Source organism: Mauremys mutica, chromosome 1 (assembly GCF_020497125.1).
Source record: "Mauremys mutica isolate MM-2020 ecotype Southern chromosome 1, ASM2049712v1, whole genome shotgun sequence".
In the NCBI taxonomy this organism is placed as follows: domain Eukaryota; kingdom Metazoa; phylum Chordata; order Testudines; family Geoemydidae; genus Mauremys; species Mauremys mutica.
In genome coordinates, this window is record NC_059072.1 from 168,449,567 (window position 1) to 168,465,617 (window position 16,051).

The 16,051-nt window shown below is 38.4% G+C and overlaps 1 protein-coding gene across 8 annotated transcripts in view; it reads left to right on the forward strand.

The window, feature by feature from the left end:
* ALCAM (activated leukocyte cell adhesion molecule) overlaps positions 1–16,051 on the forward strand; it is a 173,817-nt gene that overhangs the window by 77,020 nt on the left and 80,746 nt on the right. For 5 of the 8 annotated variants that reach the window (XM_045001827.1, XM_045001832.1, XM_045001828.1 and 2 more), the window contains exon 1: positions 234–390. The exons of the other annotated variants lie outside the window; for them this stretch is intronic. In XM_045001827.1, coding sequence (XP_044857762.1) covers positions 249–390 — 142 coding nt within the window. In that variant the 5' untranslated portion in view covers positions 234–248. Of the gene's footprint in view, positions 1–233; positions 391–16,051 lie in introns of those variants that run through there. 8 annotated transcript variants of the gene reach the window in all.

A 16,051-nucleotide genomic window follows, 5' to 3' on the forward strand; every position in this document is an offset into this window, starting at 1 on the left:
GGCTGAACTAAAATAGCCCTGCAGGCTGCAATGGAACCAGTGAGGATGTTGTGTGAAAACTTCAGAGAAATATTGAGCTATGTACTGCAGACTACTAAAGTCAATAATTTTTTGCATACATTGCCTTGCAAGATAGGAAGAAGACTGGGGATATTCCTTTGAAAGTGGAAGGAAGGGAGCAGGCTGGGGGGAATGGAGAGTCTTCTTCAATGACTGCAACCTGCCTATGAACTTGAGAGAAGACACCCATGCTCTGTGCTGAGAAGGCCAGATCACAGAAAAGAGGATTATTTGAATATGTCCCATCTGCCTCACAAGACCAGGCTCTTTCTTTTGAAAGATATGCTGTTTGCAAGGAATCTAATATTAATCATTCTGGCTGCCTTAAAAGTAAGACTGCACATTTTCTGCATTTTCCAGGTTGAACATACAATAAAGCTTACTTACTGAGTATTACCACCAAGACTTCAGTGCCGTAGAATGAAAAATGTTCTCAGTGAATCTTATTTGTTGTGTTTAACAGCACAATTTCTGCTTCAAGTTATTAAATTAGTGGGAAAAGCTGACTCTATTATTCACTGACTCTATTTTTTTATTTAGATGATTTTCAGTTTTCAGAACATGTATCTTTCATATTACATTTTCAAAATGCATTGATTTGGTTTCACTACAGCAAATTATACCACTGCAAAGGCTATCAGTTACCTTATCTGTGCTAAGTAGTACAAGCAACGGTGATCTATTAAATGATCTGACAAAGAATTTTTTTCCGGTTGTACAGTATTATAAGATAATGTTGACACTTGCAGGAAGTTTATATCAGCATTTTCACTGGAAATATCTACTTTCAAGAGCTCATATTCATAACTCAGCTATAAAAAATGACTGTTCTGAATCTGTATTTGTGATCTCTTATGAATGAGTAAATACACAAAATCAGCTTTTAAAGGAGTCTATACAAAGTAGGATTAAGATGCTCTTTTTACATTCCTTTAAATCAAAAATAGCTTTATAACTGCAAAAGAATTTTTAGTCCATAATGTAGATTTGTTACATTGTCTAGTGTGACAAAGGGAGACCTGCATGAATAGAATGTTTGGCTTCCTAGAACATATGTCATTAGTTTACAATAGGAAAAGTTACCTGTTGCTCTGGCAGGGAATTGGGGTTTTTTGTTTGTTTTTTGTATGTGTTTCTAAGTAGAGGAGTCATGAGGTAACTGTAGTGAAAAGTTGGCTGTAGTGTGAGGAACGGAAACATTCCATTACACTGGGATGAAAAATGGCTGTCCTGTAAACATCTTATGTTTTCGTTTGGTGGCTGTCTGTTTTCATAGCAGATTACCTAATTTATAAACTAACTCTGTGACAACATGCACAAAATCAGTGACACACCTACAGTGAAGCTCTTCAAATATTATGGAATAAATTTTTTTTAAAAGTGAAGGTGTGTGTTCAGTGAAAAGTGAATGGTTTAAATGGCAGAGTTAATGTACAGGTAGAATAACTGGATACCATTTGTTTAGCTGCATTTTAAGTCTCAACTTCCATTCACTCCAGTTGTTAGTACATGCAAAAGTTATTTGTGCAGCTGAATGGGGAAACAGATCTATTAATGTTATTACATAAATGAAATGTAATCTACATGTTAAAAGAAAAAAAGAAAGGGTCTGTCTAAAAAAAAAAAAAAAAAACACCACCGTCCCCACTGCCCCAAAACAAATCCCAAAGCACCAGAATCCACAAAAACAAATGTTATGATATCAACACCTAACCAGACTGGAGTGTGTTAAGGAAGCCTATTATTGGAGGAAGTTCTCAAGTTCCTTTGTATGCAAATAGTCATTCTTTCTCCAGAATGAGAGGCTTTAAATCTTCTAAACATTGACTTAATACAGTCAAAAGAAACTAGAATCCATTTTGCTTAGCACAGCATTCTAAAAATTCTACTACATTCTACATTTGAGGAAATTATAGCAGTCTGACTTAGCTTATGTAATTGCTGCTGCTACTTCATCTAACATAGGGGTCTTTCCTTGCCACTTATGACATTTCCCCTCATTCCAGTGATATTTAAGAGAAGAGCCTGGCATCACAAAGTAACACGTTAGTCCTGTCTCAGTGATGGTTCTATTTAAACATTTTATTTAAATGGAAATCAGTATAATTCTTCTCATTTATGATTTTCTCTTTAAAACTCTCTAACTTTCACTGATCTGTCAAGCATGGTGAAATGTCACTTTTCAGCAAGATGGCCACCATTTCAAGCATTAGGGTAAGAAATGTTTATTTTAAGTAAGAACTTTGTTTTCAGAAACATCTTTGTGGTTTGTTTTCTCTCTCTCTGCTCTTGGGACACTATGCCAAATCCATTGGGGACAGTTTTCTTTTTAAGGAACATATAGATTTGAGGAGTGGAACTCCAAAAATCTCTGACTGCAAGGCCTCCTCCTCCAGTTGCTCACGCCCCAGCATCAGCTTTAGAGTGGTTAATCACAAACTCCGGAGACAAAGTGGTCCCATAGCCATCGCTCATATGATGTGGACGTGACCAGTCTACGTGTCTCTGGTATCCTAATGAGTGGCTGGTGATCCTAGATTCCTTCTAAGTGGCCTTGATAAATCTCTAGAGGTGACTCTAGTGCTAATAGCAGCTATTGCAGCAGTCAGGGGTAGAGTTCAGGGGGGGGGCATTGTTTTATGCTTTTTAAGTCACAATTTTTGAAAAGTGTTCCTCTGTTAATAAGACTGACGTTCAGAAAGCCTTTTCTCCCTGTATCTGACCCTGGTGCTGAGTTCCTTAATGACACCACCTTTTTGAGCCTCCCCCTCTTGGTTTGTTGTAATTCCTCCTTTTCCAAGGGCCTTTTTTCTAGTTAGTTGTTTTCAGAGAGCTGGTGTCAGGTCTTCTCATATTCTTGGAGGGGTTCTTCCTGATGTCTCAGGGCTAGTCTTTTTAGTGTCCCAGGATTTAGCTGAAAAGTTCATTTGCTGTTCAGTTAATCAAATATATACTCTGCTTTCCTTATCACCAATACTTAGAATACAAAGAACAGTGCACTGTATATCCTGGCCCTTTTAGAAAATAATTAAAACATATTTTAATCTTTCCTAGAAATTAAGGATGAGAGGCTTATTTTGGTCCTTCAGGAAAAAGGCTTACAAGTGTAAAGAGAAATTCTAACCATTTTCTAAAAGGGTAACTTCTATATGAACAACAGTGGGAGACTGGCAAACCCGTAATTAAAACTTAGATTGGGGCCTCATCCAAAACCTATTGGAGTCTTCCAGTGATTTTAATTGGCTTTATATGAGGCCTTAGCTCTGGTGCAAAAGATGTAATACAGAATCTGTTCCACTAACTTGCAGTGCTTCTAAACTAGCCCAGCATTTCCTTGGTTCTTATAGGTATGGCTACACTGCAATTGGAAGGATGATTGCAGCTCACATAGGCATACTCATGCTAGCTTTAATCTAACTATTATGGCTAAAAATAGTGAAGATGTGAGAGCATGGACCCTGGACAGACTTGTACAGCTCACGCTGAAACCTCTGCTGTTGTCTTCCCAGCTATTTTTAGCCATGCTAGTTAGCCATACCAGTGCAATCTTTAACCTATCTGAAATCTGAGCTGTAGTCACTCCTCCAATTGCAGTACAGATATATTCTAAATGCCATTAACAGCTACTCTTCAAATAATAGGCAAAAATCTTAGTGTGGGTTTGAACCAATGAGAAAATGAGATCGTAAATCTACAAGACAGAGGAACTATTTTTAACACAAGTCTTGAAATAACTAGACTTTTAAGCAATAAAAAAGGCTAGTAAATTCATTTTACTCTAAATTTTCAACTTGTATCAGTGTATTTGGTGTTTCAGAAAACGCTATTTAAAGGTGTTTCTTAGGTTTAATCTCTAACAAGGGGGTTAGTATGAGGGGATAAGCATAATTTCTTTAGATATAAATCAGCCATTTCTTTAAAAAAAAAAACAACTCATTTTAGGATGCAACTTGGAGCAATTGTCCATGCCACTTATTATTCCTATTCATCATAACTTTCATAAAAGAATTTCCCCATCTCTCAGTGCCTCTGAATCTGGATCTCCTATTTTTCCACAAAAAGTTCCCAAGCATTTTATTTTGCTTGCTTCTATGGGTACACATTGGAAGACCTTGAATGCTTCTGCTGTAATTGACAGAAACTAGCTTTTTGAGGGTAAGTTACTGTTGTCTGAGGCCAGAAGGTAACCAGTGGTAAATCAAAGGAGCACTGGGAATATTATGATGCTGCAGACAGGAAGACAACAGAAAACAAGTACAGCAGAGTAGTAAGAAATATATTTGCTTATTTAAGGTTTATATGACAATCCTCAGACCCTTAAGACAATGGCAGTTGCTAGATAGCACTGCCAGAGTAGTTTACAGGACAAAAGTTTATATGGTGTTTCTTCTGTCTCCTTTGATTTAAACGAGTACCTAAGTAAAACAGAGACTTGGGACTCAAATGGATCAGGCTTATAAGTCTCATGTATTTCTCCTATTGTCTAAAATGACTCTTCTAAAGTTTTCCATTCAGAGCCCAAACTATGGTTAAAAGTATTTTCTCATTCTATTGAAAGGGGGCAGAGTTTGGGAAGCAGTCTGGGTCAGAGCCTCCATTAACAAGAAGGGAAAAGAGAGAAAATAGTTTTAAAATTCTGTGCAATTGACCAGTTAATTTAATGCAGGAAATAAGGAAAAGTGAGGACTGTTGAAATTAACAATTGTCCTGTAGCACCTATTGCAAAAGAATTAGTCTATCAACTCTTGCAAATACTGAGGAGAATGTGGTTAATTTACAATGCATAGTGTTGCACAAGTGCACTAAAGCAGCCAGTACTCTGCTGCTGGCTCCTTTTTCTTGCTAATATCACAATCCTAAAGATACCAAATCTTCTAAGCAAGCTGCACAAAGCTTCACCTTGCCACAACTAAGATTAAGCCACTTTGTAAATAACTTATAAGAATACCTTGTTCAAAATGTTTGACTTAAAAGACAGGTGTTATAGCTTGAGAAACATTTCCACTATGAATGGTGAAATCCTTCTGTACATGAGAAGTCCTCAGTGAATATATAAAAAGTTAATTGTAACAAAATCATTGCTTAAAATACACTTGGAAAACATGTAACTTTAGATTTTTCTGAAGTGACAAATATATAAGTAGGTGCCATTTCTCCCCCCCCCCCCCCCCTTCACTGTGTGTAAATCCACTGCTGTATACTTGGAGGCAAGAGATGCCTTGGGATTAAGTAGGTTAGAGTAGTTTTGCAAAATTCTACTTCCCTATGCCAAGTAATTTTTTTAAGAGCGTATGAAATGTAAAATCCTAAATTGTCACAAGTGACTGGTGATGGGGCATCCAAAAATTGAGACATCCCTATCTGACACATACATCCAAAACTGGAGGGGCTCAAAATCAGTAGTCACCTTTTGAAAAGTTAGGCCAGAGACTGTTATGACAAGATCTTTTGAAAATGAGACTGATAATTGAATTAATACTTTCATTAACTTTTTCCATGAGACATTTGATTTTTCTTTTAATTGTGATGAAGCATTTCTAACGATAATCACGGATAACTGCTTTTATAATGTTTCTATCTTTTAAAAAAGGATACTATTTTTTAAAAATAATCACTGGCTGCTACCAACCATTAACCCATTTCTGAGCTTTCCTGATTGAAGAGGTATAGGTGAGCCAGCTTTAGCAGCACCTGACCGTTATAACACCATAGATACTTTAGATGAGGCAATAGGCCTGGATGTAAAACAGACGACACAGGTTGTTCTAATAGATAATCTACTTATGACCTTTTTGCACTGATGGATGCATTCCAGAGGCTTGGCATCCATGCTATTGATAATAGATCTTTCAACAACCTCTGACACAATCATCCATGAAGTGCTGCTAACTTGATACCTTGCAGAAAGGAATAAGTTACACAAAATTGGTTTTGCTCATTCGTCTCCGATATATACCAGATGGTTATGATGGAAAGCTGCAGCGTCTCCCAACAGGCACTCACATGTGGAGTCCCACAGGGCTCAATCTTGTTGCTCAATCATAGTCAACATTTGGTGAACCTCTTGGAGAAATAATGTGACTCTATGGACTGCAGTGCCCATTAACATGCAGAGGTCTGGCCCATCTTCAGGTCTCAAACCTCCTGCTTTTAGATGACTGAATGCTTAAACAGTGATATCTGGAGTAGGTTCCAATATGGAGATGAATGTCCTTGTCAGATGCAGTGTAGTTGTAGCTGTATCGGTCCCATGGCCTTAGAGAGACAAGCTGGGTGAGGTAATAACTTTTATTGGACCAACTTCTGTTGGTGAGGGAGACAAGCTTGTGTCTCTAATGTCCTTGTCAATCATCATAATTTATTGAGTCTAATGGCCTTTTGGTGAGTTCACTTCTAAACAGAGTGTCACTAGTAGACAATGGTGTGTCATCAGCATATCTCTTGCCTTGTGAACCCTAGAAGTTCAGTCTCTTTTCTGGAACAATACTTTATTTTATGTTGCCAGCTCTGTGCATTGGACAGGGTCTTTCCCTGAGCTGTGGGAAGATAGATGTGGCTCTACTTTATAGAGTTCATCTATATTTTGCTTGCTTTCATGTACTCATTTTGCCTAGGAAACATGTTTGAAGTAGTAAGTCTTGTAAAAGATCTTGGCATCTCTTGTAACCACGACCTTTTCATAGAAACTCTCATAGGTGGACTTGGAGATATCATGAAAGTGTTTTTCTTTCATTTGCATGTGCTGTGATGGTTTCACCTTTGTCCCATGAATACCATACAATAATAAGGTCTGCCCTTGAGACCAAAAGGCTCTTTTATTCCAATTCTCTGTTTGTAAAGCACAAAATAAAATTGCTCCAGTGTTTGCAGCTTTTTCAGGATGTGGCAGCATGATGGCACATTTGTCTGACACACCTTTTAATTATTCAGAGTAATTTTTGAGTGCCCAAAATTAGGCAAAGCTTCTGACATAAACAAGGTTCCTGCCTTGAAGAGTGTGCAAATATAAATTCAGATACGGCATGTTGGAATAAGCGGTGAGAATGGTAGAGGAAAGACAGTGTACTAAGAATATGTGTTTCAGAGTAGCAGCCGTGTTAGTCTGTATCCGCAAAAAGAACAGGAGTACTTGTGGCACCTTAAAGACTAACAAATTTATTGTAGCATGAGCTTTCGTGAGCTACAGCTCACTTCTTTGGATGCATAGAATGGAACACACAGACAGGAGATATTTATACATACAGAGAACATGAAAAGGTGGAAGTATGCATACCAACTCTTAGCTCTCGTTCCCTAAAGCCCCTACTCTACTTGCGCTACATTGATGACATCTTCATCATCTGGACTCATGGAAAAGAAGCCCTCGAGGAATTCCACCGTGATTTTAACAATTTCCATCCCACCATCAACCTCAGCCTAGACCAATCCACACAAGCAGTCCATTTCCTAGACACTACTGTACTAATAAGCGATGGTCAGATAAATACTACCCTATACCGGAAACCCACTGACCGCTATACTTACTTACATGGCTCCAGCTTCCATCCCGGACACACCACACGATCCATTGTCTACAGCCAAGCTCTAAGATACAACCATATTTGCTCCAATTCCTCAGACAGAGATAAACACCTACAAGATCTCTATCAAGCATTCTTAAAACTACAATACCCACCTGCTGAAGTGAAAAAACAGATTGACAGAGCCAGAAAAGTACCCAGAAGTCACCTACTACAGGACAGGCCTAAAAAAGAAAATAACAGAACGCCACTAGCCATCACCTACAGCCCCCAACTAAAACCTCTCCAGCGCATCGTCAAAGATCTACAACCTATCCTTAAAGATGATCCCTCACTCTCACAGATCTTGGGAGACAGGCCAGTCCTCGCTTACAGACAGCCTCCCAACCTGAAGCAAATACTCACCAGCAACCGCACACCATACAACATAAACACTAACCCAGGAACCTATCCTTGCAACAAAGCCCGATGCCAGCTCTGTCCACATATCCATTCAAGTGACACCATCATAGGACCTAATCACATTAGACACGCCATCAGGGGCTCGTACACCTGCACATCTACCAACGTGATATATGCCATCATGTGCCAGCAATGCCCCTCTGCCATGTACATTGGCCAAACCGGACAGTCTCTACGCAAAAGAATAAATGGACACAAATCTGACATCAGGAATCATAACATTCAAAAACCAGTGGGAGAACACTTCAACCTCTCTAACCACTCAGTGACAGACTTGAAGGTGGCAATTTTGCAACAAAAAAACTTCAAAAACAGACTCCAAAGAGAAACTGCTGAACTCGAATTAATATGCAAATTAGATACAATTAACTCTGGCCTAAACAAAGACTGGGAATGGTTGGGTCATTACACTAATTGAATCTATTTCCCTATGTTAAGTTCTCCTCACACTTTCTATTGGCCATCTTAATTATCACTTCAAAAAGTTTTTTTTCCTCCTGCTGATAAGAGTTCATCTCAATTGATTTAGACTTTTCCTGTTGTTATGCATACTTCCACCTTTTCATGTTCTCTGTATGTATAAATATCTCCTGTCTGTGTGTTCCATTCTCTGCATCCGAAGAAGTGAGCTGTAGCTCACGAAAGCTCATGCTACAATAAATTTGTTAGTCTTTAAGGTGCCACAAGTACTCTTGTTCTTTTTAAGAATATGTGGAATCTCAATAACACATGTATCCATCTTAATGGTTCTGTTAAATCAGTATTTTAAAAAAAAAGGCTACTTGTAGTTGATGTGATAGAAGTGAGTTTCTAAGAGAAACTTTAATAAGGAATGGTGAATTTCATGGTGCTGTTCCATGCAAGGTTACAGCCTGGAAAAAGAGAATGAGAGGCATGGAACAAAAAGGGCTGGGAGAGGAGAGAATGTGGAAAGGAGACACAATCTTCTTATGTCTCTCATGCATTCTTTACACTGATTCCCTAAACAGTCAGGTTGACACATATTAGAACTACAGATTTTATAACCCCTTTAACCATATTGGTCTTGGATATTTGAGACCTGCCCTTCACGCCGTGTGTGCCACCTGCACTTGCTCACCAGCTGGTATTTGGGATTTCCACCATTGCATCTGAAGGCAGGAACAATTGCATATTTTCTGTAGTGGTCTCTACCATTCGTTCCTTCCTACCCCCAGAAATCCCACTCATTTTGTCCCTCCTCACTTTAAAAACATTGGTCTTAAAAACAGCCAAACTCACTGCTTATATAGCGATCATGACCTTGCACTTACTATCTTCATTTTCAATGTTTCTTTCCCTTTGGACCCCATCATTTGAATGTTTTAGAGGGTATTTTAAGTTGTATTTGCTTTTGCTCTGTATTACAGAGACTCAAGCACATTTTTAATTAGCTTCTGCCCAAATAAATAAAATGATTGTTACAAATGCTTCAGAAAAACTCTCTGTGGACCTAGATCCTAGAGATGAAAGATGGTCTTTATGGGACTGTAGATCTGGGTTCAGTTCCTGATTCTGCCACAGAATTATTGTAGAGTCAAGGTGGGGAGGTAATATCTTTTGTTGGACCAACTTCTGTTGGTGAAAGAGACAAGTTTTCAGGGTACACTGAATTCTTCTCCGGGTCCATAGAATTACTGAGTCAGCTTGGGAAAGACACTTATTCTTGCTGTGCTTCAATTCCTTGGCTACAAAAATGGGAACATATTTTACTCCAACCTTTGTGTTTCTGGTCTGTTTACCTTGTAAGTTCCTTGGGGCAGGAACTTCAGCTATGTGTCTGATATAGTGGCTAGCACAGTGGAGTTATAATCTTGGTTGGAGTCTCTCTTCATACTACTGTAATATTAGTGCTAAAAACAATAACAGCTAGGGTACTGGCTGTGTTTGAAATGCAGTATGGGTGTTTGTACTGCTTTCATTTAATTGAGCTGTATGATCATTTGCAAGTGTTCTTTCATTTGTTATAATGGATTAAAAAATGCTGGTGTCCTTATACAATCAAGTAGATTAGGTGTGTATTTTTTTTACACTTTGAAGCTGGCTGCTGTTTGCCCTCGCATAATTTTGAGCTGAAAGTGTAATCAGTCACCAAACAGGACTGCTAATATTCACAGAGAACACTTTGTATATGGAATATCAACCAGTCATTAGAGGAATGTGTTACATAGGAAACTTTATGAGAATTTGCTTTTCCTAGTTCCGTGACAGGTTGTCCAGTCAGATTAAATTGTCCTTAGAACATGAGGTTAATACCTAGGAGACTTGCACCATGCATATATAATGTAATGTATAATGGGTTTAATTTGCTAAGTACCTGTGCTTTCAGTGACAAATGTAGACCTGCAGATTTAAGCTTTTTTCTATTTTATGAAAAATATTGGCTGAAAAAAAGAAGTGTTTTAATTTTCCAGAACTGAAAAAGGTTATGTGCTCTCTTCTTTCACAATGGAACAGCAAATTGTAGCTATTTGTTTTGTTGATAGTGATGAAGATAGAGGTCACGATTGGTGGACAGATTATAATTTAATATTTCAACTAGCAGTATGTAGTAGTTGAGTTATAAGAATTATTTTTCCTCAAACATTTTCTCCATTTATTCAGTTTTTGGTATTTTTCCATAAATTAAATTAAGATCCTTTTTTGTTTTAAAAGACTTTGATGTGGTATTAGAAGCAGAAGTTTATATTTTTCTTCAGAAATCGCTAAATTTTACATCAACAGCTGAAGGTATTTAAACATTATTTTACAGTATCTATATGAGTTGGGTTAAATAGATTGCAGATCATCTCTTCCCTTGTACATTTACTGCAATGGCAATTCATATCAGCTAAAGTACTCAGCTTAACAGTACAGTAGTCTAATAGTGAAGGGCTTGGAATAGGAATTTTTCAGTAAAGGTCCTGAGCTTTTGAAGTCACTTCCTGTATTGTTCAGCCTACTCCTAGATCTGATGACCATCTTCAAGTATCACTGCAAAGTATATCTCCTCTTCCAGGTTTTCCAGGGGAGCGATTTGAGTGGATGTGTAAGTAGAGTATGAGAATCTGTTGGTTATGGAGAACGTATAAGGCTCTAGTCTTGGACATTGGTCTAAATTGTAGTTGCATAGCCTTTTATAGATGACGCTTGTCGGTACTACCAGGGCACTTCATTTAAGATTTCAGTCTAATACAAAGTCTATTACAAAGGGTGCCAATCCAAAGCTCTGGGTGCCAGTGATGAAGATAACAGGAGGGCGGGCAATTCCCTCCAACCCCACCCCTCTGTGGCCTTTAAGCATATGTGTGGTGCCTTTTCAAGGCAATAGGTACTTACTGAAGGTGACACCACCAATGACGCATTGCGCTCCCACCCCCCAAGCTCTGCCACTGCTCAAAACCTCACTCCATTACAGTTGGGAGCCCTTGATGTACAGCATGGGAGAGTTTACACACAGGACAAGTTCCAAGCAGCTTAGGGCTTTATAAGGCAAAACCAATAGGGTGCAAAACTGAAATGTGTATATACATCTCAAAAAGGAAAACATAATTATTGATAAATAAAATAACATGGAGTCTTACAGAAAGGTCTTCTATTAATCTCACTTAAGTTTTACAAATACTGTTTTCAGTGTATTGGTGCTTTGGTTCTGTTTTTAAAAAAATACTTCATAATCTACATTTGTTCAGTTTCTGTTAAATTGCTTAGTATTTTAAAGCTGTTCTTGCATAGAAATATATGCAGGTAATATACACATGTAGGTATAGTACATAGGTTTTAAAGGAAAATGCCTATGTTGTCTTGTGAATTCATAAAAAGGAGAAACAGTCTGGATTCTTAGAAGTAAGGCTTTACAGTATTAGAACTAAAACAGTTGCAAAAGCTAAAAGAGAGCCATGAGCTCCTAGCTGTGTGTCTTTTGTGAATCTGCCACTAAACTGCCCCAATCCAGTTCCCTCTAACCTATGCCCTGCTCTTAAAGGCACAGTACATAGTTAAAGGCACAGTACATTGTCTTCACCAGATAGACTCATAGACTTTAAGGTCAGAAGGGACCATTATGATCATCTAGTCTGACCTCCTGCACAATGCAGGCCACAGAATCTCACCCATCCACTTCTATAACAAACCCCTAGCCTATGTCTGAGTTATTGAAGTCCCCAAATTGCGGTTTGAAGACCTCAAGCTGCAGAGAATCCTCCAGCAAGTGATCCGTGCCTCATGCTGCAGAGGAAGGCGAAAAACCTCCAGGGCCTCTGCCAATCTGCCCTGGAGGAAAATTCCTTCCCGACCCCAAATATGGTGATCAGTTAAACCCTGAGCATGTGGGCAAGACTCACCAGCCAGCACCCAGGAAAGGAAAATATTTAAGGTATTATCTGTGTATGCCAGGGGTTGGCAACCTTTCAGAAGTGGTGTGCCGAGTCTTCATTTATTCACTCTAATTTAAGGTTTCGCGCGCCAGTAATACATTTTAACGTTTTTAGAAGGCCTCTTTCTATAAATCTATAATATATAACAACTATTGTATGTAAAGTAAATAAGGTTTTAAAAATGTTTTAAAAATGTTTAAGAAGCTTCATTTAAAATTAAATTAAAATGCAGACCCCCCCGGACCAGTGGCCAGGACCTGGCCAGTTTGAGTGCTACTGAAAATCACCTTGTGTGCCGCCTTCGGCACGCATGCCATAAGTTGCCTACCCCTGGTGTATGCTAATACTACATCTAAAACTGTAGCTGTGTAGTTACCTGTAACCTTTCATATAAAACATGCAGTTTAAAAAATAAGAAATTAAACTACTATGTCATGCAGATATGCTATAGTAATTTTGTTGTCGCAAAAAACTGCCTGAAACATTTCTCTCCTTACAAATCACAGTAACTAAATTATTCTAAAACACTTGTGTGGTTCTCTTTGCATGTTGGCTTCAATGGGACTACTCACATTAAATGATTTATCACGTGTAAAATTTGCACTATCCTTTATATTGCAGCTTTCAATCAAACTAAAAATGTTAGTTTGCTAATTAAGAGCAAATCTTTTTTGTCAGTAAACTGAGCATTAGAATAGAATAAACTTTGCTAGCTAATAGTTTATGATTTTGAATATGCAAGTGCAGCTGTCTGCGTAGCAGAGTGAGCTAGGTTCACAACAGAACTTGGGCGTTGTGACACTGAGCATTGCCACACCTAACTTTCAGGTGCCTAGAAAATCACTGGGATTCACAAAGCCAGAGTTGGGCACCTACATTCCCTATACAATGAATTAGGAGAGATAAATGGGATTGACAAAAGCCAGCTTATTAGGTGGCTCCTTCCCTAAATTATCCACTGGGAGATGCCAAACCAAGGGGTGTGTTTGCTAAACCTCATCCCTCTCTGAGATAATCCAGGCTGCAGGGAGGCACCTGCCTCTGCTGGGGTATCTCACATGCAAGCCCTCTCTTGGAGTTAGGTCCCAGTGCCATTTTAGCAAGAAGCTTGAGGGGAAGGGGAGCTTAAGCTCCCTTCTCACTTTTAGCCCAGCAGTTCGGGTACTCATCTGGAATGTGGGAGAACCCAGTTCAAGTCCCTTCTTCACATGATGGGGAGAAAGGGGTTTGAACAGGGATTTCTCTCCTCTCAGTTGCTGGGCTATGGGATATTCTGATGTGGGGCTGCCTTCATCTCTCCTGTTGAAGCAGTTTCATATTGAATAAATAATGAAAGAATCATGGTGCCAGAGAGACAGAGGGGAGCAAGCATGAGAATGACTCTAGCCTGGTGGTGAGAGCATTCACCTGGGAGGTAGAAGACCCAGAATCCAGTCCCCCAGCTCCAATGACTTTTTTTTCCCTTAATTTTCTATCCACTGTGGAACAGCATCAACAGGAGATGCTGCATGTTTTGTTAAAGCTCACCTATACAGGCCCAATCCAGTAGATGAGTTCCAATCACACTCCTATTTTTCCTGATTCATGCATCGTTCTGGGGCCGAGGCGTCCAGTTGCCTGGTGTGGGGCTGCAGTCCACATTCTCAGAGGGAAAAACATAGGTGCCTAGAGAACTTGTGCTGCAAAAATGTAGGCATTGAGCAAGTTTAGATTGGATGAAGAACAAGAGTTCTGGATAAATCAGACATTTAAATGATCAAACCAGAGTTCTTGGAACAAAGAGCCCAATCCAACTGTTTTGTCTTTTTTTTTTTTTTTTTTTTAAAAAGGGGAGAGGGGCAACAAAAATCCAGAGCTAATCACCAGTGCAGCTTGTAAATTCCTTTCTCAGTAACTAAGGGACTCAAGGGGAGACAACAGTGATGTAAGTTTTTTAGTTTGAAGCTAAGTGACGTCACTTACAAGATCCACCACCCCTTACTTGATAACTTAAGTCTTTCAAGCTGGCAGTCCCTTCCTGCTTCAGCAGCTGAGCTTGTAAATTCCTGTAAACAAGTAGGAAGGAGCGTATTTGAATAGCCTGTGTAATGCTACCGTTTCTAAATTATCAGCAAACAGCTTTGCATTATTTTCTAATGTGCATGCTCAATGTAGAATTTTCATTCATTCGTGTTTTAACTTTTATTTTAAAAACCAGTTTATTCAAACTTAATGAATAAATTGCTCATTAAGGCCAGTTGTATAGCAGATTTAAATTTTAATGTTTGGCTGTTTTTAAAGTTATCCATTAAAAGAAGTGGTTAGAATTTGTTTCAAGATGGGGGCGGGGGGGGATAATTACCTTCTCTGTTCTAAAATGGCTGAATGTTTAATCTTTGAAACAAAAAGATTTACCTTTAGGCAAAAATCAATAATGGGAAATTTCAGACCGAATGTTAGTGTACAAAAACAGGTAGCTGAAGAGGCAAAACAGTTTCCGCTCAAAGTATAGTAGGCATGATTGTTACATCATCACGTTACATTCATATAGGTCCTTTCAACTGGAAAAATCCCAACGCTTTTTACCAATGAAACAAGGTAAAAGAGGGATCAATTGGCCCACCTGTGAAATACAACCATAGGTGAAGTGGAATATGAGAGCTATCTAAGATATTCACGTATCCTCATTACATGATTAGGTTAATAAGAAAATAATTCTACATTCAGTGGAAGCTAAAGCAGAAACCTTGGTGAGGGAGAAAAATGTAATTTGAGCTGCAGTTTGGTCAGGACACTGGGTTGACAGCTGAATATTTACAGATTCTTTTTGGGGGGAGGGGAAGGGGGAAGTACTGTGGCTCTTCAATAATCTCAGGCAGTCAAAACCTTGTAACATGTTTGTCAGTAAAACTACAAAAGGATTATTGGGTAGAAAACAAAAATGTTTCATTAAAACTAGAGGAATGTAATGTTAACATATTTAAATACTTTGGGTATGCTGCTGCTTTGGATATGAGACAGAATTGAAAGGCTTCTGCCATCTTAACTCTGCATTCCTCTTCTGTCACTTTTTCAAGAGGGTAGGGATCCTTGACAGAATAAAATATAAAGAAAAGAAATATGATGTGGACAAAAGGTATATTGTAGTATTGAAGGGGCGTCTTCACTGGTTTAAGACTGGAAGCTGGTTTAAGCAATAGTTTAATATAAATACGCATGTCATCCTTAATATAATCCACAAATTAATATTTGGTTAATTAATGTAAAAGTATATGCTTTTTATTTAATCAAAATTCTTAGGTATGTGTTCTCATTGTGATAGGCTACAATTTGTCACAATTGCCCATGATCGATAACAGAAAATATTATTCAGAACTCTTAATACAATAGTCTTCAGAGGTCTGACATGATCCATTCAGTTAACCTAAGTGCCAAGAGTAAGGTGTGCCAAAAATACATCTGGAATAGCTATTACTTCACTAAATTGCTGCTATTTATCTTTTGACTTTCCCATTTTCATATTGGCTACTGGAAGACCCTACTTGCTGAAACAGGTAAATTATAGTCTGCAGATTCAGAGCTCAGTAGTTTTTAAAATGAACACATATATTAAAAAGTACATTTGGGATGCTTAAGACTATATAATTCTTCTGCTAT